Source organism: Eulemur rufifrons, chromosome 19 (assembly GCF_041146395.1).
Source record: "Eulemur rufifrons isolate Redbay chromosome 19, OSU_ERuf_1, whole genome shotgun sequence".
Classification (NCBI taxonomy): Eukaryota; Metazoa; Chordata; class Mammalia; order Primates; family Lemuridae; genus Eulemur; species Eulemur rufifrons.
In genome coordinates this window covers 74,103,553-74,127,553 of record NC_091001.1, presented here as the reverse complement: position 1 = coordinate 74,127,553, position 24,001 = coordinate 74,103,553, and the positions used below count along the sequence as shown (strand labels likewise).

At 36.9% G+C, this 24,001-nt stretch overlaps 2 protein-coding genes across 3 annotated transcripts in view; one reads left to right on the top strand and one right to left on the bottom strand.

The window, feature by feature from the left end:
* ASB3 (ankyrin repeat and SOCS box containing 3) overlaps positions 1-24,001 on the bottom strand; it is an 83,148-nt gene that overhangs the window by 58,601 nt on the left and 546 nt on the right. Inside the window, exon 2 of one of the 2 annotated variants that reach the window (XM_069495331.1) lies at positions 2,547-2,755. In XM_069495331.1, the coding sequence (XP_069351432.1) occupies positions 2,547-2,742 (196 nt within the window). In that variant the 5' untranslated portion in view covers positions 2,743-2,755. Of the gene's footprint in view, positions 1-2,546; positions 2,760-24,001 lie in introns of those variants that run through there. The other variant, XM_069495330.1, reaches the window with a different exon arrangement.
* On the top strand, positions 4,994-13,080 carry CHAC2 (ChaC glutathione specific gamma-glutamylcyclotransferase 2). The gene is made up of 3 exons (XM_069495332.1): positions 4,994-5,195; positions 10,978-11,013; positions 12,422-13,080. Exons 1-3 carry the CDS (start codon positions 5,061-5,063, stop codon positions 12,806-12,808), a joined length of 558 nt encoding a protein of 185 aa, XP_069351433.1. The 5' UTR covers positions 4,994-5,060; the 3' UTR covers positions 12,809-13,080.

Below are 24,001 nucleotides of genomic sequence, written 5' to 3'. Positions count from 1 at the left end.
AGATGCTTCTATTCTCTTTGTGTAGGCCTATGTAGCTTCAAAATTGAAGGCACCAATTACATTTTAGGAATCTCTGACAGTTCACTAATATTAGATGAAGTTCAGGGAAATAGAAATTATGTAACAAAAGACACTTTTATACATACCAGTTGAGCCACAAGGGACAAGAGAAGTATGAATCATATAAAACACAAATACAGCAAGTATAAAGACAGAAATGTCAAACTTGCTTTGGAAACTTTTAAGATTAACCCATAATATCAAGTTAACTGATACAGATATAAGAATGCTGCTCTTATCATTGGGCAGAATAGCCCTTAGCTTCACTCATCAAGACTAGAACGTTTGTACTTCACCACCATTTTAAAATACCTCCTCATATGTAGCTTTATGCTAGCTAGACCTTGCACAAAAAGTATTCAACTATCACTCCTCACTGGTTAATGTTCCAGAACTTAAATCATCCAGAAAAGTCTAAATTAAAAATCTTTTTAAAAAGGCAGGGTATCTGAATAAAGTATAGACTTTAGCTAATTTACAAAAGGGAGGATATGCCAAGATCATACATAAAAACATTTTTTAAAGCAACCAATAGGCTATACAGCGCTGCCACCTCATTCTAATCGGATTTTTCTGGTTAGTGAATCAGATAAGCAAATCTCATGGAATTTTGGACATTAGTTCCAACTTTAAGAATATTGTAGAGAACCACCAAACTCACAAAAGACTAACCCCCAATATGTCACCATCTCCTAAAATAATTCAAATGGCTGCTTCCTCAGTCTCTGCAAACTCTGCTTCCTATTTCCCTACCCCTACTCTAACCCTTGTGTATGCACTATACATAAAATTCATCGAGCTTACTTCATAATGATGATCACTAATAAAAATACAGTGAAAAAATTTTATTTGGCCATTTATATCAACTAATCACATAGCTAACTATTCGCTATCTTGTCCTCCAAAAACACTAAGCTCAAAAAAGGATGGTCATTAATGATGAAGTTGGTATTTAAAATTTCTAAAAGAACAGTCAGCCCTGTGTATCCACAAGTTCTGTATCTGAGGATTCAACCAACAGGGATGGAAAACACAGCATTTGCAGGATGCAGAACCTGCAGATACAGAGGGCCCACTTTTAGTATCCGTGATGCAATGCATAAATGACCCTTTCCTATCCACAGGGCAGACTGAGGGACTTGAACATCTCTAGATTTTGGTATCCATAGGAGTTCTGGAACCATTTCCTCACGGATACCCAAGGACAACTATACAGATGAACCTGAAAAACCAGTTCAAATGCCTTTAGTCAAAGGCATGCTCAAGTTTACTCAGCAGCTAAATAAAAAAAAAATCTGGGGGCCGGGGTGCAGTGACTCACACCTGTAATCCTAGCACTCTGGGAGGCCGAGGCGGGCGGATTGTTTGAGCTCAGGAGTTCCAGAACAGCCTGAGCAAGAGCGAGACCCCGTCTCTACTAAAAATACAAAGAAATTATCTGGACAACTAAAAATATATACAGGAAAAATTAGCTGGGCATGGTGGCGCATGCCTGTAGTCCCAGCTACTCGGGAGGCTGAGGCAGAAGGATTGCTTGAGCCCAGGAGTTTGAGGTTGCTGTGAGCTAGGCTGATGTCATGGCACTCTAGCCTGGGTAACATAGTGAGACTCTGTCTCAAAAAAAAAAAAAAAAATCTGTAACATAACACTATTCTGATGTGGGGAAGAGAGATAAGTATATTAGGAATAATCTTTTTGACTAGAAAAGAATATTCAAATTCATGCCATTGTCACTAGAGATAGTTTGAGAACTCAAGTTTTATAGTTAATTTCAAACAGATTCTGAAAACCTATCTTAAGCCTTTATACTTTGGGATGCCAAGGAGGGAAGGTAGCTTGAGCCTAGGAGTTTGACAACAGCCTGGGCAAAATAGTGAGACCTCTGTCTCTACAAAATTTTTTTAAAAAATTAGCCAGGTGTAGTGGTACACACCTATAGTCACAGCTACTTGGGAAGCTGAGGTGGGAAGACTGCCTGCACCTACGAGTATAAGGCTCCACTGAGCTATCATTGTGCCACTGTACTCCAGTCTTGGGCAACATAGCAAGACCCTGTCTTTTTTTTTAAAAAATAAAAAAAAAAAAGGACTTATTCAAACAAAACACTCCTATCCTCAATTTCAGTAACACTGTTCCTTTTGTTTGGAAAAGGAGGAAAGAATAAACATGACCAGTGATTACCAAATGCTTTAATTCAAACAGCAGATTACTTTTGCCACATCACCTAGCTCCGTCAATAAAAAGAGGCTAGGCATAAGCACTTGCATATAAAGAACAACACTTATAGATGTCCAGAGGGAATACCATACTGATAAAATGCAAGGCAGGCAATCTTACTGTCCTTAACAAATAAGTTTAGGCAGTTATTTTATGATCATAGGAAGGGAAACAAATTACTACTGTTAATAAGTCATGTATTACCATAATTTTATGTTTCATTATGCCAGTTTGTAGGTACAGCCTCCCGTACCTTGAATTTACCTTACCTGCATGAATTAACATCCGCAAACATTCTATAGAGTTGTGATAAGCTGCTTCATGAATTGGCATCCATCCCCTGTTATCAGCAACATCAACACTACGGCCCTTTTTGAGCAGTTTCCTTAAGACTTTAACATTGCCTTCCCTGGCAGCAAGTCCAACTGCAGAGCACGTGTCCGAGTAGGCCTCTGTAAAATCCATTCTTTAGACTAGTCTACAAAACAAGGAGAAAGATAATATTGTAGTCAATAAAACAACACTGTACTCCTGGAGATTAACAGATTATAGGGCCTAACATCTCTCACGCGAGTGCTGAGGAAGAGCCCACAGTAAAGATAATGACGGTCATGCCATAGCCTCTGCTGGAGCTTAAAGCAGGAACTCTCTCAGTTTGGCAAATCAGGATTCCTTGGAATGTTCTTATTGAAAATACCAAAGGACTTTTAAGTGTTCTCCTTCCTCCGCTGGAAACGTCTGAGCAGTTCTTTCCAGTAGGCTTCTGCTCTTGTTCATATCCCACCAAAATGCACTCTTTGGTGCTCTGTTGAGAACCAAAGGCTTCTAGTTAATCCCCAATGTACGCTCTATTATGGAGAGACGGCCATTTAACTACAATCAATGCTCAGTCTCAATACACAGCCCTCTATAGGAAACAACTAAACCCAAAAAGGCTAGAAAAAGAGTAAAGGACATTTATTGAGAAGAACAAAGATAACTGGTCATCTAGTTTTTCTGCACTTGCTAGTCCTAGAGAACACTCAGGTTCTCTATGATTGATGAAATATATTGGCTGAATATATTCAAACCAACAAAGAACATCATAAAGACAACCCAGCTTTCCTACACGAGCCCAGAAAGTTCTTCACAGCATTACTGCCTCCACCATTATCATCATCTCCTTTCAAAGGTCATTTCAAGTTCCGGTACAGAGTCCAGTAGAGATCTCATGTATGACTCTCTCACAAAGAAAATTAGACATATTAGACATAGTGACAGTATTAAGCAGGTTGGATATGGAATAGACATTTTATGACGTAAGTATTGTTAATTTTCTTAGATGCGATGACATTGTGGTTATTATAATATTATTAAGACACATGTATAAGTATTTAGAAGTAAAATGTCATAACACGTGCAACTTACTTCAAATGTTTAATATTAAAATATACATATAGAGAAAAAGAAGTAAAGCAAATGTGACAAAAATGCTAATTACTGAATCTAGATGAAAGGTCTACAAACGGTCATTATACTCTTTTCTTCTAACTTTTCTGTATGTTTGAAATTTTTCAAAAGACAGAGTGGGGTAGTAACCATGTCAGGCAATGTCAAACTACAACTTGGAGAAAATATGAAAAGACCTGGTTATTCTTAAAATAAGTTTTTCTTTGTAGCAACTTCCTGATTATTTCTTCTTAAGAGCACAAATAATACTCTCTGAACGTGGATGTTTTAGTATTCCTCTCTTATAAAGCTGAAGACCATAAAATAGTTAGAAATCCTCAAGAAAGAACAATCATTTTGGTAAGGCTTCTGTTTTCACACACATAGGCACAGCCATGATAGTCCAAATGAGCTTCCTAAAGAATATTTTGGAGGAATAGCTCTAACCAGCAGTTCTTAACATTTTTCAGGATCCTTGACCCCCTCAGAAACCATAAAACTCATGACAGCTATGACGTTTCTCCCCAGAAAAATGCACATATACCCCAAATTTTGTACACAGTTTCAGCAAGCTCCCCAGCTTTTTTTCAGAGCCTGTACATTAGCTCCAAGAACCTTTGCCTACATTTTTCTGAGCCGAGAATATTAAAGATAAATAAGGTTTCGCGTGTAAAATTTAAATATGTAAACAATTTCCACTGAAATAATAGCTGCCTTTTCACAGGCGTCAAACTTCTATTCAAAATTTTCTGCTTTTATTTGAAAGGCAAAAAGGCAGATTTCTTATAAGTACATAAAGTCAAATATGGATTACATTCCCGGCTTGCGCTTCTCTGGCTGCTGTTATGTGGGCAGAAATCCACGTTTCAAAGCAGAGCAAAATGTTTTTCTACATGCTAACTGCGGCGACGCTACGTCTCTGCCGTATCACTTTCCTCCAGACTGGACTCCGACCCTTTCTCCTTCCTCGCCCGCGTTAGGAAAAAAAAAAACACAGTTCCAACTTTGGAGCCACAGTCTCCAAAAAGGATTGTGGGTTTTGTAGTTCTCTGCACACGCGCACTGGAGATGGGTTAGGGCGATTTACGGAAGCTGCAAGAGAATCTATCTACTGCTTACTATACAGGTCAATGCCTTTTGTCCCACTAATCAAGGAACTAAAATAATGCTGCCTGAGAGAAAAACCTCCCTCAAACTACAATCCCAGGGTGCTTTGCGCCCCAAGACGCTGCGCACCCATCGCGCCTGCGCCCCAAGCAGCCCGTTACTCTCATCAGGCAGGCTGCAGTCACCCGGGGCTCGGTAGAGACCGCAGCGGAGTGTCCATAGCAACTGTAGCGGAGGAGCAAGGAAAGATGTGGGTTTTTGGTTACGGGTCCCTGATCTGGAAGGTGGACTTTCCCTATCAGGACAAGCTGGTCGGATACATCACAAACTACAGCAGGCGCTTCTGGCAGGGCAGCACGGACCACCGCGGAGTCCCTGGCAAGGTGAGGTGCCGGCCAGCTCCCTACACTTATTGCCTCCCGAGCGCCAATCCCCAACTCCTGGCCCCGCTGCGGGAGACCCACACCCCAACGCCTCCTGAGGGCCGAGCACGTGGGCTGGGGTAACTTATCTATGCGCCTTCCTCGGCCATCTGCCCTCATATCTGTCCCCAACCAGGGCACATTCCGAAGCTGCTTAAGATGCTGATGGTTAGTTTCTTGAGGCTAGAGGCCCAGGCACAAGCACACAAGCTTGCACGGGGCTGACATGCTGGGACGGGGCCCCCTCTCTTTACAGCTCTGCCAAAAGAAAACATTGGCGGGAATATGAATTTTCGTGTCACCATGGAGTGGAAATATTAAAAGCAACTTGCAAATTCAGCTTTTTAGCAATTTGTTGGTATTTCTGCATTTTGCAGACTTTAATTGGTTTGCGTATAAACGTGCATGTTATTTCTAGGGTTTCTTTATATCCTTCAAAAGGTCTTATTTTATGACACCTAAGAACTCCTAGTGTCCAAAATTATCTACAGTTATTCAGGAGCTCTCTTTTAGGTACTAGCAAAGTTAAATGAAATTCCTGTTTTGCTATATGAGTAACACAGTACCAACCCCATTACAATATGCAGCATTATTTTAGTGTTACTTTCTCCATGGTTCTCAATTATAAATGTCAAATATAAGTTCTTTGACCCACTTTTCAGTCGGTCATACAAAGACATCTCAATATAGGTGTACAGGAATCGTTCCCTGGTGGTCTAGTGGTTAGGATTCAGCGCTCTCAATATAGGTGTACAGAAAATTAGTAACACTGCTTATGCAAATCAGCCTTGTATTGGCTGCAAAACAACTAATAGGTAAAGAAAACTAAATTTGGGTAACTAATAATTTGGATAACTTGGACACTTGGTTAACCTTTTTTGGAAGAATATAAAAATTTTTATTGCTTATATGGTCTCATATAAGATTTATATGAGCTCTTAAGATTTATATGAGCTTGATTACTGTTTTTTAAAAAAAAAATAATTAGTCCAAAAGTACAATATTTAAAAGGTTAGGGTTAATTAGGGTTCATTCCAAAAGAAATACCTGCACTTATGGAAAGAGGAAGAGATCAAGGCTCTAAAGTAGTTTGCATCTGTTCATAAGAGACATAGGATTGAAATCTTTAAAATAACCTGAGCGTGAAGCCAATTTACTTCAATTAGAATTGGTCGATTTTAAGGTCGACTGTACTGGCTGGCCTGTTGGGATGTTGGACTGGACAGAATGACTTGGAAAAAGGGGAGTGGCTTAGGGCAAATGTACATTATTATACCAAAAAAATGTTGTGGCCAAAGTACCTCCAAGGATGTTATCACATATATGGCATACAAAACAATATTTAAGACATTACAGAACAAAGCTAAATAAAAAGCCTTTTGAATGTCAGGGTTTTTTTTAAGAGACATTTATTTATTTTGTAGAGATAAGTCCCATTATGTGTCCCAGGCTGGTTTTGAACTCCTGGCCTCAAGCAATCCTCCTGCCTCGGCCTCCTAAAGTGCTGGCATTACAGCCTTGAGCCACGATGCTGAGCCTTTGAATGTCAGTTTTGATATGAACACTTAAAATTGCCATTCTGAAGAGAAAACCCTTAGCCCAGACTTCAGTTTTAATGACAATTATTAAATACTTATGTATGTGGTTATACTAACATATTCTACTACTCTAGTCTGATCCAGAATGTATATTGTTACACGGCACATTGAAATATGTACACTGTCAGAAAAGACTGATAAGAAACTGTCTAGTCAATACAACAGTCCATGATTCTTTAAAAGGAGAAGGGAGCTATAAAAGCCAGTATCTCTTTACACTTAAATTTACTAAACTACAGAAAAGGAAAATTAGGGGGGAAAAACTGCACTGGCTAACAGTTTGACACCTACTTTTATTTAAAGAATACATCCTAGTAAATTAAAGTAAAATCTAAGTACTAAACATTTTCTAAGTACATATACTGTTCTGTTTTTTAAGAAACTAGAAAGAACATCGTAATTTTACTTCACATATTTTATTAAAATAGATTGCCAGCCTTATATATCACAAAACTGGCTATTTCTCACCAAAATAAGGATTTAAATGTGAAATATTTTTCACACATCAAATAGAATATATTACAATTTCAAGAAAAGGAAACATTTTAATGCAAGAGACGATCATGAACATTTACTAGATCTCTAACTTTTCTAGCTAGATCAGAAACATTACTCATTACACAAATGAAAACATCCCTCATGCCTCATACTTCACAACACTCTCAGATCCCATGTAGCTTCAAAGACCCCTTCTTCAGTCTCATTGGCAAAAAAACAAACAAAAAAAAAAAAACCCAAACATCATTGAAGTGCATTTACAAATTTACATTGTTTCTTGAGAATATATTTATTTTAGGGACAAAGAGCTTAAGTTCCAGAAAAGATGTCCAAGTAAATTTATTATAGTGCCAACAGTCCGTGTCTTTATCATTTAGAGTAGTCACAGGATTCCATTTATTTCCCCTTAAAATGACTCCCTCCATACTCCTTGTTTTCTCTTCCACCTGCCACCGCCCAAGTCCAAGACTTCACTACCCCTCCTCTTCCTTTCAGTAATTACTACTGAGCACTTAAATGGGAGACACCTATGCAAACAAAAATACTTGATAAGGAAAATGAATAAAAGGAGCAGTAAGAGTCTAGGAGAAGGAGCTGCAAAGTCCACCTGGAGAATTAGCCAAGACTTTATGGAGGAGGTGGCCAGATGATATTCTAAGCACATAAAAGTGTGAAGGGCATTCCACAATAGCCACCAGTATATTCAAAGATATGAATGTTTTAAGGAGTTATAAATAATTCAGTACAGCTTGAGGGGAAAAGTGGAAAGAAATGAGGTTTGTAGTTAAGTAATACTAAGGAATTTTGACTTTATCCTGTAGAATATTTCAACCATGAAAAATATGAAGTGAGTGAGTGGCCCAATTTTTGTGCCAGAAAGTCATTCCAGGCCCAAGTAAAAAACACAGTGGAGGGAAGCAAAACTAGAGGCAGGGAAATCCCTAAGGAAGGTACCGAAGGATGAAGAGGAACCAGATTCAGAAGATATTCAAAAGACAGAACTACCAAGAATTGGTGACTGGGCTGGATATAAGGGGAAGCAAGGAGAGGTAGAGTGCAAAACTTGTCACCTGACCACTAACATTTCTTATTCTGCATCTCCCTTCTTCCACTCTAACTTGCATACCACACTATTTACCAAACTAATCTTTCCAAAACACTTCTTTTGTTATGCCAGTCAACCTGCTAATCAAGTGCTATAATGTTCCTTATTTCCAATTTCTCTCAAACTTCCGTGGCTTCTTATTTCCACTGTCCCCTAATTTCAACTCTGCTCTTTGGCTTTTCAAATCTGACTCTATCCTATTTCTCCAGTCATTTTTCTGAATCATCTCCCCTACTTGGGGGACCCTCTGACAAAGTCAGACACTTGGCCTGGTACAGTCCAGTCTCTGGGCCCCGACTCATGAATCACGAGTCATGATGCCCTTTTGCCAGAATAGGTATCCTTCGGATCACCTAAGACTCGGCATTCTTACTGCACTCAATAAATACATCTTAGCCCTTAAGTATTCTCTACTTATTTCACATGTTAGTTTGTATTCCAGAATTACAAAATAAGCTCTTGGAAGCATGAATCAAGGTTTTATCTTCTCCACAGCACAGAGTAGGTTAGTCAATAAATAGCTCCTAATTCACTCTGAAACTAAAATATAGCAACAGCTACTTGACCCACACCAGTATATGTATCCTCATTGTTACATTATCTTAAACAGAATACAAGTGGCCAGGCGTGGTAGCTCATGCCTGTAATCCTAGCACTCAGGTAAGCCGAGGTGGGAGGACTGCTTGAGGTCAGGAGTTTGAAACCAGCCTGAGCAAGAGTGAGACGCCCCCCACCCCCACCGTCTCTACTAAAAATAGAAAGAAATTAGTCGGGCAACTAAAATAGAAAAAATTAGCCAGACATGGTGGTGGGCGCCTATAGTCCCAGCTACCTGTGAGGCCAAGGCAGGAGGATTGCTTGAGCCCAGGAGTTTGAGGTTGTTGTGAGCTAGGCTGATGCCATGGCACTCTAGCCCCTAGCAAGACTCTGTCAAAAAATAAATAAATAAATAAAAGTCAGAAACCTAAATGTCCAAGAACACAGGAATGTTTAAATTATAGTTCATCAATGACACAATATGATGCAACTATTAAAATGTATGAGAAGACTAACAGGAAAATATAATTAAATGAGAAATCATAATGCAAAATCCCATGTGTTCCATGATTACAAATTATCTAGATAAACAGAAAAGACTAAAAGGAAATAGCAACAAAGATGACACAAATATCTGAATGATTTAGGCTATGTGCCAGACATTGGGCATACATATAAGTAAAATTGTGGCTTACACCTTAGCATTCCCACTGATATTAATATGTTGGTAGACACAAAGCCTTTGGTGCTAGTTAGGAATTCTTTGAAAAGCTTGCAGTCATTGGTTTAAGTCACCTTTGTGACTTAAATAATGGAATATTCCAAGTCTAGACTTTCTCTAAGGCTTTCAATTTATAAACATAGATTGTTTTCTCGGTCTTTGAAATGGAAGAGCAAATAAAATTTGTTTTGACTTGATAATATCTCATTTCAGTCTCAAGATGAATGATAAAAAAGTCAGGATTCTTTCCATATAACTGTTAACTGGTCTGTGTTAAAAACCAAAGTGGAGGCCAGGTGCGGTGGCTCACGCCTGTAATCCTAGCACTCTGGAGGCTGAGGTGGGAGGATTGCTTAAACTCAGGAGTTTTGAGACCAGCCTGAGCAAGACTGAGACCCCGTCTCTAAAAAAAAAGAAACCAAAGTGGAAAAATAAAATAAATAAAATAAAATTGCCTAGAACACATGTGGTCAAACTGTCCCATATAAGAACTATATGAATAGGCCAGTTCCAGTATTAACCTTTCAATAGGGCAATGTAAAGTTTATTTATGAATGTAAAAGGGGTGCCTGCCTTGAAGCACCCACTGCCATATGTAAGAAAGGTAAGAGCACTTCATAACTCAGAAGTGTAAATTGCTCATTCTCTCACACTTGAGACCTCTTGGTATATCCTGGTAGCAGTGGTTCTTAAAGTATGAGCTCCAAAACAATTTCACTGGAACCACCTGGAAAGTTGTTACAAATGCAAATACTGAGACAGCTCCAGATTTATGGGATCAGAAACTCTGGTGGTGTGGCATAACAACGTGTTTTTCAAGCCAAGTAATTTTGATCTGCACTAAAGATGGAAAACTACTTCCCTATAGGAAAGCAACCCCAAGATGTCTTATTTTTTTCCCTAATAAAACTGCAACAATCTTTTCTCCTAAGGGGAAAACCAGAATTTTTATTTATAATTGCTGCTTCCATTTGCCTTTCATTTTAGATAAACCTTAGTCACTGGTGTGTTTTTTAATATATCCATTTTAAGTGAACATATTAATAATATACCTAATATATACAAATTGATGGAAATCTTTTAGAAAGGCCAACATAGTTTAGATAACGTAGATTCTCTTAATTCATTTTAAACTTTATCATAAAAAATTAGTACTTTTAAAAAAATAGTGCTTCTTATGAGCAAATGTAGTTAAAATATTCCATGTCAACAATAAGTTGCTAATGCTCAGTTACTTAATGAACTTTATTTAATTCAGAAAATTTTTTTTTATTTTTAAAACAGCCTGGAAGAGTTGTGACTCTTGTTGAAGATCCTGGGGTACAGTATAATTATTCTTTTTTGTATCATTTTTAATCATATAAATGTTGAGATGTTTCTCAGTTTTAATAATCAATGAAATTTTATTAACTGTCATCACAATTTGACCTACACTAGGTCTAGAATTCTTCTCTGTATTTGTGAGGTTTTTCCATGTTTTTCTGTTTATAATGAGGCCAAGTTGGAATGCAAAATGCAAGGTAGAAAACAAAATACAACCAAATGGCATGTAGTCTCGTTTTTGTGGGGTTTTTTTAACTACTTTGTTGACTAAGAACTTTGTGGCTCCCTTTGACATTAACGGAAATAGCCCCCAGAGAGCCAGACTATCACTAAGAATCAAATGGAACTCTTAAAGCTCTCTTCATATTTGCTAAGAGTCTAATATTTTCTGCAGATATCTAAATCAGGAATTCTCACTTTCTTTATTGCCTAATTTTATCAATAGCACCTGTGTTTTTTTAAATAGGTTTGGAGCACCAGAAAACTTCCATTGCAGTGACTGTCCTCAGTTTCTTAAATATTTTCAGTGATTTTACTAGGAAACAGATTCACAATTTTATATTGTAAAAATAAGGATTTAACTTTGGAAAGGACTTTGATATACAGAAATCAAGCAGCTAGTAATAGATAAATAATGGTGTAGATTAGGCAATGCTTTTATAATTTACAATATGAAAAGCATCTATAAAAAGAGCTTCCACTGGGTAACTATAACTCTTAATTAAACAGTTAATAAACAAATGACATTTTATTTCTATTGAACTTTTTAACGACCAAATGAAAACCTGATATTTTTCATTTCAGTCCCATTAGTTAAAAGAAAAAGACGTAACTTTTAAAAAAAATTTTAAAGATAAATAATGTGTTGGCCGGGCACGGTGGCTCACGCCTGTAATCCTAGCACTCTGGGAGGCTGGGGCTGGTGGATCGTTTGAGCTCAGGAGTTCAAGACCAGCCTGAGCAAGAGCGAGACCCCACCTCTCCTAAAAACACAAAGAAATTAGCTGGACAACTAAAAATATATATAGAAAAAATTAACCAGGCATGGTGGCGCATGCCTGTAGTCCCAGCTACTTGGGAGTCTGAGGCAGGAGGATCGTTTGAGGTTGCTGTGAGCTAGGCTGATGCCACGGCACTCTAGCCCAGGCACCACAGTGAGACTCTGTCTCAAAAAAAAAAAAAAATTGTGCTGTTTATGATGCAAAGAAATTATTTAGAATGGAGATTTCAAAATACTAATTTCCTTTATTGTTTAGTATGTTCCTCTTCTGTGCACTTTAAGTGAAGCAAAACTGCATTGACTTCTAAGACTATATGAGATATTTTCTTGTATCACCAAATATATTCACCTATTTTAATTAACCTTCTAAATATTAAACAGTGTATTCTTTTCATTTTTCAACAGGGTTGTGTATGGGGTGTAGCTTATAGATTGCCAGTGGGAAAGGAAGAAGAAGTAAAAGCATACCTTGACTTCAGAGAGAAAGGAGGCTACAGGACCACAACGGTCATTTTTTATCCAAAAGATCCCACAACAAAACCATTCAGTGTGTTGCTGTATGTTGGAACATGTGATAATCCTAATTATCTTGGTCCTGCACCTCTGGAAGACATTGCTGAACAAATTTTTAATGCAGCTGGTCCAAGTGGAAGAAACATAGACTATCTTTTTGAGCTTGCAAATTCTGTTAGGAACATTGTGCCAGAAGATGCAGATGAGCATCTTTTCTGTTTGGAAAAATTAGTAAAGGAACGTTTAGAAGGAAAACAAAACCACCTCAATTGCGTATAAAGATATATATTGACTTTTACAGAGTTTTTAGTCTTCACAGAATTAACTTCACAATGGCAATATAGTTTGGAAATGTGTTTACTTAAAAGATGTTACTTATTTTTAATGTAGTCAGGATATTATCTGTAATATGAAACACATATAATCAAAAGACTGAGATACAGTGAGAGAAAAATTCAAGTTTTAATAACATAATTTCCTAACTATGAAATTGAACACTTGTTCATTGGAAGTGAGTTTTTTAGAAAAATACAGTGAAGTACTCAGTTCAGTTTTTGTTTTTATCAGAGTAAAAAAAATAGTATTGTTTCATATGACAATACCATTTTGAAATTATGGTGAATTAAACCAAAAGTCCAATAAATATAAGGCTATGCATTCAATATATTCCTTTACAATTCTATAGCCATGATTTAAAATATCCAAGTTTAAAATAATGTATGATTAGAAACATATGGTAATATAGACAAGATTTCAGCCTTGATATTGTGTATTTCCTTGTTGTTCACATATTAAATGAGACCCTTTCAAACTTAAGTCAAAAATTGGCATTTTTTTTCTTTTCCAGTTTTCTTAACCTTCACAGAAAGTTTTTAACTACACAGTGTTCCACTTCCTTAACTGATCTTAATGTCTCTCTAATCCAACTTTACTCTGCCATACTCTACCCAATCATTGTAGTCTCAAGTCTCCAATGACCACTTTGTGATTCAACCAAAAGATTTCAGTTTCCACCCTTCTCTGATGCATCAGATACTAGTGATCAAGCAGCCCATGTCACTAAGGTCAAAAAAGCTGAACGTTTCATTGTATTTCCATTTACAGCTCTTAAAACTATTCGTTATCAGATACCCAAACTCATCAAATCCTAGGCTTCCAATTACTATTTTTACTTGGATAGTTTCCAATCCTTAGCCTACTTTCTCAACCTCTTTACAATTATATATGCCTGTTACATGATGGCATTTCATTGAGCTACACAAGCATGAAAACTTAGTATACTAAAAACAGAATTCATCTCCCTTCCAAACCAAAAATAGTTTTCCCACATTACCTCCCTGCACATGATACACCTTAAATGTTGAACAATGATTAGACCAGGAAAAAAATAAACAGATTAAGATACTTATATAAATTTACAAGCTTTTGAAGAAAATGAATGATATTTTCATCATATACACAAAATGTAGTTGTGTCTTTTTTATATTAGATTTTAAAGTTTATTTTATAAAACTCTATATAACATTTCTTTAAAAGAGTTGAAAAAAATTTTATTTGGGAGGCCATTAGGCTGAGATGGCTCTAGCACCTTGAGTTCCTATGTAAGCAAACTGAAACCCAATATAAACAGTAAAACAAAACTTAATCTTTGTTTTTTATTTCTATTTGTTTAATCATAAGTTGGCAAATTTTATTAGTTGTATATATTTCTGGAGTACAAAGTGATGTTATGATGTATTAATACAATGTGGAATTAAGTTAATTAATATATTCATCACCTCTAATAGTTATCTTTTTGATTTAAAAATTTTTTCTTTTCTTTTTTTTTTTTGAGAAGGAGTCCACTCTGTTACCTGGGTTAGAGTGCCCTGGCGTCAACCTAGCTCATAGCAACCTCAAACTCCTGGGCTCAAGCGATCCTCCTGCCTAAGCCTCCAGTAGCTGGGACTACTGGCGTGTGCCACAACATCCAACTAATTTTCTATTTTTAGTAGAGGCGGGAGTCTCACTCTTGCTCAGGCTGGTCTCGAACTCCTGAGCTCAAGCAATCCTCCTGCCTCAGCCTCCCAGAGTGCTAGGATTACAGGTGTGAGCCACCGCACCTGGGCTGGATTTCTCTTTTACAAGAATGACTGTGGGCTCATGGAATTTTCTTAATAATTATGCTTTAATCAATTATAGTCATTCATACTGTTACATGACTGTGGACACTAAGAGCACCTTCAGATTGGCCCCGTGTGTTTTTAAATGACCATATTAGTCTTTAAATATTCTTTGCTGTCTAGTACAACAGAACATTCCAGTAACTCCCAGGGTATTCTCTGCATCAGAACTGAAATCAGCCATTTTCCTAAGAGACTAAATTTCCATAATGAGAATTGATAATTAGAGAACAAAATCTAAGTATCAGGGGAGATCACTGGTCCTGGAAAGTTATCATTTCTTGGCTTTGTCAATATAGAGCTAGGAAGGTTATCTTTTAAAAATTATAAGTTCATACTGAGACTTTTAAGTCAAAATAAGCATTAAAATTTTAACATTTTTATTTTATATTTATATTTCATTTCTCTTGCATTGGAAACCATAGCTTCTAATTACAGTAACATATTGTATATTTACTTTACCTTATAATGTTTTCTAATTTTTTATTTTTAACTATTATGGGTACCTAATAATTGTATATATTTATAGGGTACGTGTGATGTTTTGATACAGGCATACAATGTATATTATCAAATCAGGGTAACTAGGGTATCCATTACCTCAAACATTTAATTTATCATTTCTTTGTGTTATTTCTTTTTGTTATTTTAAAGTACACCATAACTTATTGTTGACTATAGTCTCTTTGTGGTGCTATCAAATATTGCTCATTCTTTTCACCTAACTATAGCTTTCCACCCATTAATCATTGCCACTTTAACCGTTCCCGCCGGCCACCCCAACAACCCTTCCCACCCTCCCCACCCTCCCCACCCTCTGGTAACCATCATTCTACTGTCTCCCTTAGATCAACTCTTTTAATATTTAGTTCCCACATATGAGTGACAACATGAGATTTAAGAGAATTCCCTTCTAAAATACGATCAGATAGGACTTTTAAAATTAATAAAAGGAAAACGATCCATTTAATTACCTATATCCTACAGCCATAATTTTCTCTTAATTTAAACAAAAGTATGCTTTGCCCAATTTTCTCAACAGCATTGATTTATTCAACAAATACCTATGGATTATTGTATATAAGACAAACTAAACACGTGCATTTTCCTCTACTTCCTAACAAAATCCCACTAAAATACATTCATTCATTCTGGAAGAGAGAGAGCAGGTGGGATTATATTGTCAATGCAGAGAAAACTGCAATTCAGAACAAACACGGATACACACATACACATACACATGAGAAGGCTACAGCGATGTAGGAGACATTCCTGCCAGCAGAGACTGGAGAGATATCAGTCACAGAGACAGCAGGCATAGAAAGCAGGAGGGGTATACAGGACTATAATAAGAATAATTAAAATATTTATATGAAACATCCAAGCTAAACCTTTCACTATATCGCTTCACACACAGAAAGTCTGGCAGCAACAGTATTTGTTTCTGGCTAAACCCACATCTGTTTTTTTAAAAAAATTAACAGTCTATCCTGAAAACATTAGAGCATCTTCATGCTCCATAACAAAGCCTTTGTTATTTGGATATAGGGTGAAAGGAGAGGACCAAAGAGGTAACTCTTTTCTTGGCATTTCACCCAAGGACCATGAAGTGAGGTCCAACAGCTGGTACCCTGCTCACTTACAAAGAGCTCAAGAATCATTTTGTAAAAAATTTTTAAGCAAAAGCATAAAAGAATGAAAATAAGTAAAAACTGACCTGAAGTAAACAGGGCTATTTCTGGGAACTGGAGATAAATATTTAAAATTCCAAGTGTTATCCTCAAAAAAATTCATGAAGACATTGGATCCATTCAAAATGAGCAACTTGGGGATGGAACTGGAGACCACACTCCTAAAGTTAAGTATCGCAAGAAGGGAAAAACAAACATCACCTGTACTCACTGTTAAACTGGAACTAACCGATGAGCAACAAGTGCACAGAGGGAAGTAAAACTCAGTGGCAAGCCAACTTGCGGAGGTGGGGGGGGGCGGTGGTTAGCAGGAAGGGAGGGGAATAAATCAACCTAATGGGTACCATAAACACTATTTAGGTGATGGGCACACCTAAAGCCAGGACTCAAGCATTAGAAAAACGATTCATGTAACCTAAAACAGAGGTACCCCCTTAATATTTTGAAATAAAAAAAAAAAAAAAAAAAAAGAGCAACTGAGCTGCCTGTAATCCTAGCACCCTGGGAGGCCAAGGCAGGAGGATTGTTTGAGGTCAGGAGTTCCAGACCAGCATGAGCAAAAACAAGACTCCGTCTCTACAAAAAAAAATTTAAAAATAAGCTGGGTGTGGTAGCACATGCCTGTAGTCCCAGCTACTACAGAGGATGAGGCAGGAGGATCGTCTGAGCCCAGGAGTTTGAGGTTGCAGTGAGCTATGATCACGCCACTACACCCAGACAACAAATACAGCCTCTGTCTCAAAAAAAAAAAAGGCAACTGGTAACCATGGAAACAAACCACAACCACTAAAAACAAAAATTCAAACAGAAAGTCAAGGAAATGAACCTCTTGGATTGATCTTCTACATTATTTTTTTTCATTTTGTCTTTTTTCTATTTGGAAGAATCTATCTAAATGGTATTCTGAATAAAACAGAGAAAACAGAGGGAGAATTGTGGACTAAATCTATTCACAAGCTATTAATTAAATGAGAAAGCCAAGTAAAGGTATTTTCAGACATATGAGACCTGTGGAAATTAAATTACTTGCTTTATATCCTTTCTGAAAAAACTTGAAAATAGTTACACTCTAACAAGGTGGGACAAAAATCTGAGATAAATGAGGACATGGAATACATAAAACAGTAGCCCTAATCCAGGAGTGATACAACAAAACCCCAGAATACAGGTATGCAACTGATTTGGAAAGCAACTAGTCTAAATTAGAGGATGTCGGAGAGCTGGAAATATATCTTCAAGAACAAAATGAATTCATTTTAGCAAATGAATAGGACACCTTAAATGGCAGAGAGTTAATACAATTACATTTTTTCTCTGAAGTTAGAATCACACCTGTTCATTTTACCGTCAATGATGCTTGCATAATTATAATACTATAAACAGGTTATACGGTTTCAATGTTTAAGAATCAGCCAATAAGCCAGGACATGGTGGCTCACACCTGTAATCCTAACAGTTTGGGAAGCTGAGGCAAGTGGATCATTTTGAGGCCAGGAGTTGGAGATCAGCCTGAGCAAGAACAAGACCCCGTCTCTACAAAAAATAGAAAAATTAGCCAGGCATGGTGGCCCACACCTGTAGTCCTGGCTACTTGGGAGGCTGAGGCAGGAGGATCACTCAACCCCAGGAGTTTGAGGATGCAGCAAGCTATGATGACACCACTGCACTCTAGTCCGGTATAGAATCAACCTATAATACTAAAAGCCCTTGACTTTGCCACTATACAAATCATCCACGTAACACAGAACCACTTGTAGCCCCAAATCTATTGAAACCAAAAAAAAAAAGAATCAATCTATATATAAAACATAGAAGACCTGAATAAAAATCACAGAATGTAGATGTTATAAACATATAGTAGAAGATTGCAGAAGTACTGAAAATAGTAATAAAAGCTAACAGGTATTATATATATATTTACTATGAACCAAGCACTATGCTAAAAAAAAGCTTTACATGCAAAAATTCATTGATAACAAAATGGTAGCACTGAGTACTGACCAAAAGACGGACTTTGCAGCCAGACTTCTTGGGGTTTGATCTCCAGTCCCACTGCTTACTATTTTTATGACCTTGGGAAAGTGGCCATATTTCATTAATATGTTTATTTCATTTTAAGACTTCTGAAATTAGGATGGGTCTTATAGAGCCTTCAGATCAATGGCAAAAGTGGAATTGTTATAGTTTAAAAGAAACTTTAAGATAACAATTCAATGCAAGACATAAATCTTGACTGGATCCCCCCCCCAAAAAAAAAAAAGCTAAATAAAAAACATTTGGGGAAGAAGATAATAATTGAAATTGAAATGATTTTTCTGAGATGCGATAGTAGTATTACACCTTAGGTTATAAAAAGGTCTCCTTATTCTTAGTTATCAACTTTTTTTTTTAAAGTTCAGGTTAGTTGTAGAATGTGCCACATTTTGAGTTTGATTATTTTCTTATTATTAGATCCAGATTTAGCGAGAATATTACATAAATGGTGTTGTATACTTGGAGTTTTAACTCTCCTTTCTTTTTCCTTGTGCCTAAGAAATGAGTGCAATATTCACAGCTGCATCTGCCTACCTGCTGGTATTCTGTCACCTGTGTATGCATGTGTTCTAACCAAAAATGTCCAAAGCCCAGAGGCCTTTCTTTTCCTTTATTTTTTCCCAATATGTGTATCCCAATCCTATTAAATCTTATTTCTTATTGCCACAGAGTAAATTACATTAAAAGGAGGAGCTGGAAGGAAAAAATCAGTACTGGAAATTAAGATAAAAGCGCAATTACTACCTTAGGCAGCCTCTGGAGTAATTAGTGCTATATAACCTCAGTCTGCATACCAGCTGTTAAGGGGAGCAAATGCCTGTATTTTTCACTGCCATTGCCCTTTATACCTCTAAATGAGAAACAATAATGAGATTCTGGGTAACTTAACTCAAAACCTGAGTGTTTGGTTCTCATTCTTTGTTCTTTTTGTTTTTTTCCCTCCTTTAAAGATGTAAGATGGTTCTCATTTCTGACTCAAAATAATTCCAACTGAAAAAAAACTTTCCCCTTTTATTCAGCCATATTTTATAACATGGCATAGAAATATAATTTTATACATGTTATTATATATAAAACATGTTAGTAACCTCTCTTGTGTCTCAATTTCCTGAGAAACTGAGTTTTTCTACCTTTCAGGGTTATTATGAGTAAATTGAGTTTATATCAATAAAATGCTTAAAATATTACCTAGACACAGCATCTGCTAAATGAATAAAATACATAATAAATCAGAATATTCATAATAGTTATTGTATCTTACATTTGTTCTTTTCTCCATTTTAAGGATGAGAAAACTGAACTCCAGAAAGGTTAAGTAACTTGCCCAAGGTCACACATCTAGTAGATAACAGAGCTGGGATCAGAACCTAAGCAGCCTGGCTCCTGAGCCCCTGCTCCTAAGCACCTAACCATTCAGTTGTACAGAGTTTGCATACAATTATTTATTCAGCCATTTCCTTACTGTTGAAAAAATCAGATATCCAGGTTTTGTGCCACTATAGACAATGCCACAATAAATATCTTTGTACATATATCATTATGTATCAAGGCTTTTACTTTTAAAGGAGAGAATCCAAAAGGCAAAATTACTAGGCCAAAAGGTTTGCATATTTTTAATTTTAATAGAAATGTCTAACTTTAAAAAGTTTATACAAGTCTGTCTTGTCCTTTCACAGAATTTCCCATCTGACTAAAAAATATCATCTCTATATCTAACACCTCTCATCATAATATTTTTGACATCTCTTCCTAAAAATGTCAATGATACTATCATTCTCCTAATTTCTTCACAAAGACATGTATCTTTAACTTACTTGGAATTTATTATTTGTGTATTTTATGATGAGGGGGTCTAGTTGGTTTTCTACTAGATGGAGCGCAAATTACACTAGCACCATTTATTAACTAAAACATTCCTTCTCACCAAGGTGAAATGTCACCCTTGTCACACATTAAACTCCCAATGTCATTCCCAAGTCCCCTTCCAGTACTCAAACCAAATTACTTCTGATCTCTATATATGTCTGTGTTCATGCTCTTCCATCCACTTAGAATGGGCCTTTCTCAGTTCTGTGAGTCTAAATCCTACCATCTGTTAAAGTCCTATACAAATGCCAAGACTATTTTCTTGATTTCCACCCTTTCTTCTTCTCACCCCTTGCTAGAGGTAATCACCCTCTCCTTTGAATGTCCGTGATACTTCATCTATACAGCACCTTTCTAACAACCTCTCACTTTGTGCCTTTTAATATAATTAGTTATGTACAAGTCCTATCTCTCTTTCTAGGTAGTAATGATTTGGTGGACTTGATCTAGATGTAAGTCATTTTTATAGTACCCTTAGTACCTAGGACAGTGCCTCCAAACCATATTTGTTGGATGAATAACTGCAGGACTTGCTTAATCTCTCCCCAGATCTATAATTTTGCAGCTAATTGAAAATTACTATGTTAAGACTAACTCTTTTGTATGCAGAAAAGGGTACCTTTGCCAAATAAAGGAGAATTTATCTGGAATCCAAAAATCAGAAAGTTAAATGAAATTAAAAATTATGTATTCTATACCACATTTATATGAGAAAAAAAATCAAACATTAAATGAAGTAATTTTTTTTTTCAAAATAACAATTTCTAGGCTATGACTTGGGCTTAATATAGATACAGGATAATCTTCTACATCTTTACATTCAAAATCCTCTACGATGATAACTGACATACGTTATGACACCAATGCAAAGTAAGACTAGTTGCCTTATGAACCAAACAGAACTTTGCATTATAGGCAAAACAGTAATTAATTACAATGCAAAAGTTTTGGAGTATAAGAAAGGTTCCCTGCCTGACCTTAAACATCTTCCCACTCAGTAACTTAATGCCTAAAAATTAATCATTAATATTCTTGCCTTTTATTTAAGTGTCTAAACCAATGGTTCTCAATCATGGGCCATTTTACCTGCCAGGGAACATCTGGCAATGTGTACATATATTTTTTGGTTTCATAACTTGGGGTGGGATTTGTGGGGGATGTGTTGCTAGAGTACTACTAAACATCATACAATCTACAGGATGCCCCACCGCCCCGCCACAACAAAGGCTCATCCAGCCCAGGATGTCAATAGTGCCAAGGTTGAGAAACCCTCTTCTAAACTCTGCTGAAATTTAAAAACATATTATTTTTATTAATATATACCTTAGCAAGTTATCCATTTCAATCCAGGCCTTTTTCCCTTCTACTCCTTCTCCATGCTGCCACACCCAATAGTCACTTATTTATCCTCATCTTATACAACTTCTCCACAGCATTTGAACAGTTAGCTGGTCACTCTCCTTGAAACACTTCCTTCTCTTGACTTCTGTAACATCTCAGTTTCCTGATTTCTTCCTGCTTTAACAGGGCACACCTCAGTCCCTTCTGTTAACTCTTCATTGTTGTTTAGTATCTATGTTGCAAAAACCCTTGTCTTCCCTTCTTTATCCTCATTTTTTCCCCTAGATAATCTCAGCCACTACCAAGGCTTTAATTACATTTATATACCAATAACCCCCAAATTTATGACTCCAGCCCCAAACTTTGGTATGAAATTATCTTAAATTACATCTGCAAAAATGCTACTTCCATACAAGTTCACACTCACAGGTTCCAGGGGTTAGGACTTCAACATATCTTTTTGGGGAACACAATTAAACTCACAACACCCCCTATAATCACTTTTACACACAGCAGCCATAAGGATCTTCACAAATGTACATCAGTCCGGCCTACTCTCCTGCCTACAGGGTTGTGTACAGCTGGCCTCTTCCTGCCGCTTAAACTTCATCTCCTACCACTTTCCTCTAATATTCCAGCCACATTGGCCTTCTTTTTGTCACTCCAACTTACCAAGTTCATCCCTTCCTCAGGGCCTCTGCATGGAAATTTCTGTGTGGCTCCCTTCTTCTCCTCATTCAAGTTACAGCTCAAGTGTCCCTTATTCCCAGAAGTCTACTCTGACCATCTACCAAAGCGACACATCTCACAGATGTTCTTTTTCACATAACCCTAGTTTCTCTACAGCATTTACCAGTACCAGAAATTATATTATTTATTTGGTATTTATACAGTAAGTCCCCTCCTTGCTTGAACATAGGCTCCATTGAGAACAGATTCAATCACTATAGCCCCAGAGGCTAAAAGAGGACCACACAAAAATTTTTCATTTTTATTTAGTCAAACACATCTCTTTTCTTTCATGACTTCAGGAATTCCTATCCTAAACACCAAGACCATTCAATTACTCCCCTAAATTTTCTTCTATTTTTTTATTTTTTTGTTCATTTAGAATTTAATCCATTTGGAATTAACCTTTGTATACCTGAGGGTCACCTCAGGTAATTCCAATGCAAAAAGTCTAGCACCTCAAGAATTCTGACCTACTAGATAGAGGTCAAACACTTCCACAAGGCATATGTAACCTTACCTGTACTGACCACCTCTTCCTCTATAACACCAATCCTATGCTGATGATTCCATCCCACCTTATCATCTGACCACACCAAAAAGCCCTAATGGACTATCTGGGAGGATTATGCTTGAAATGCACTTCCCCACTCACCTAATGAACACCTACAAATCCTTAAAACCCTAGTTCTAGTGTCATCTTTCCTGGGAAGTCCTTTCTGACCAACCCCAGAGTGCCTGGGGTTACTTTCTTCTTTATATCTCCATGCTATACTGTATAATCTATAGCTGTGGACCCCCAAGTACAGGTCTGTGGCCTGTTAGGGATGGACCACAGAGCTCTGCCATCCCTGCCACCCAACCGTGGAAAAATTGTCTTTCATGAAACCGGTCCCTGGTGCCAAAAAGGTTGGGGACCAGTTATCTATAGTATCTGTCTCATAAGAGTTATGACACAATACGTATGAAAGAATTAACTAGTGTTTAGCACAGAGTAAATGCTAAACGTTAACTACTGCTATTATTACCACATAGTTTGCAAACATTTGTTTGTAATAATCTCCCTTGCTAGACTATGACAGAGGACAGAAACTAGATTATTTGAGTTCTCAATCTCAGTGGCCTGGCACACATTAAGCATTAATAAAAAGTTCTAAATAAATTAATATACAACACCTCACTTCTGGAACAAAGCAATTTTCTTTGATACTGAGGAGTCTTTATGGTAAAAAGAAAATTTTAGAGATAAAAAATTGACTGCTCTTCCTGCTTTTTGATTTGGTTCAAATTTGTGGAGGGAGGGCATACAATCTTTAACAGATGGAGCAAGACAATCTAGCTTTTCCCATCTCCCAGGAAAAGAATGACAAATGCTCTATGACTAACACTTTATAATCCATTATTTTGTTGTTTAGAACAGATAATGACATTTTTTAAAAGGAGGGAGAAGGGAAACCAAAACTTTTTGTCTCATTTTGGAATGCAGTCAGACGTGATTTATGAACAACCTCACATAAAGAAATTTATCAACTTCCTTGATAAAACAACAGCTCAACACTTGAAGGATGGAGGAGCCCGTGGAGTAAAAATGTAGGGGCTGTGATGTGTAGCGCCCCTCCCCATGAGACTTTCCGTCCATGCCAACCTCA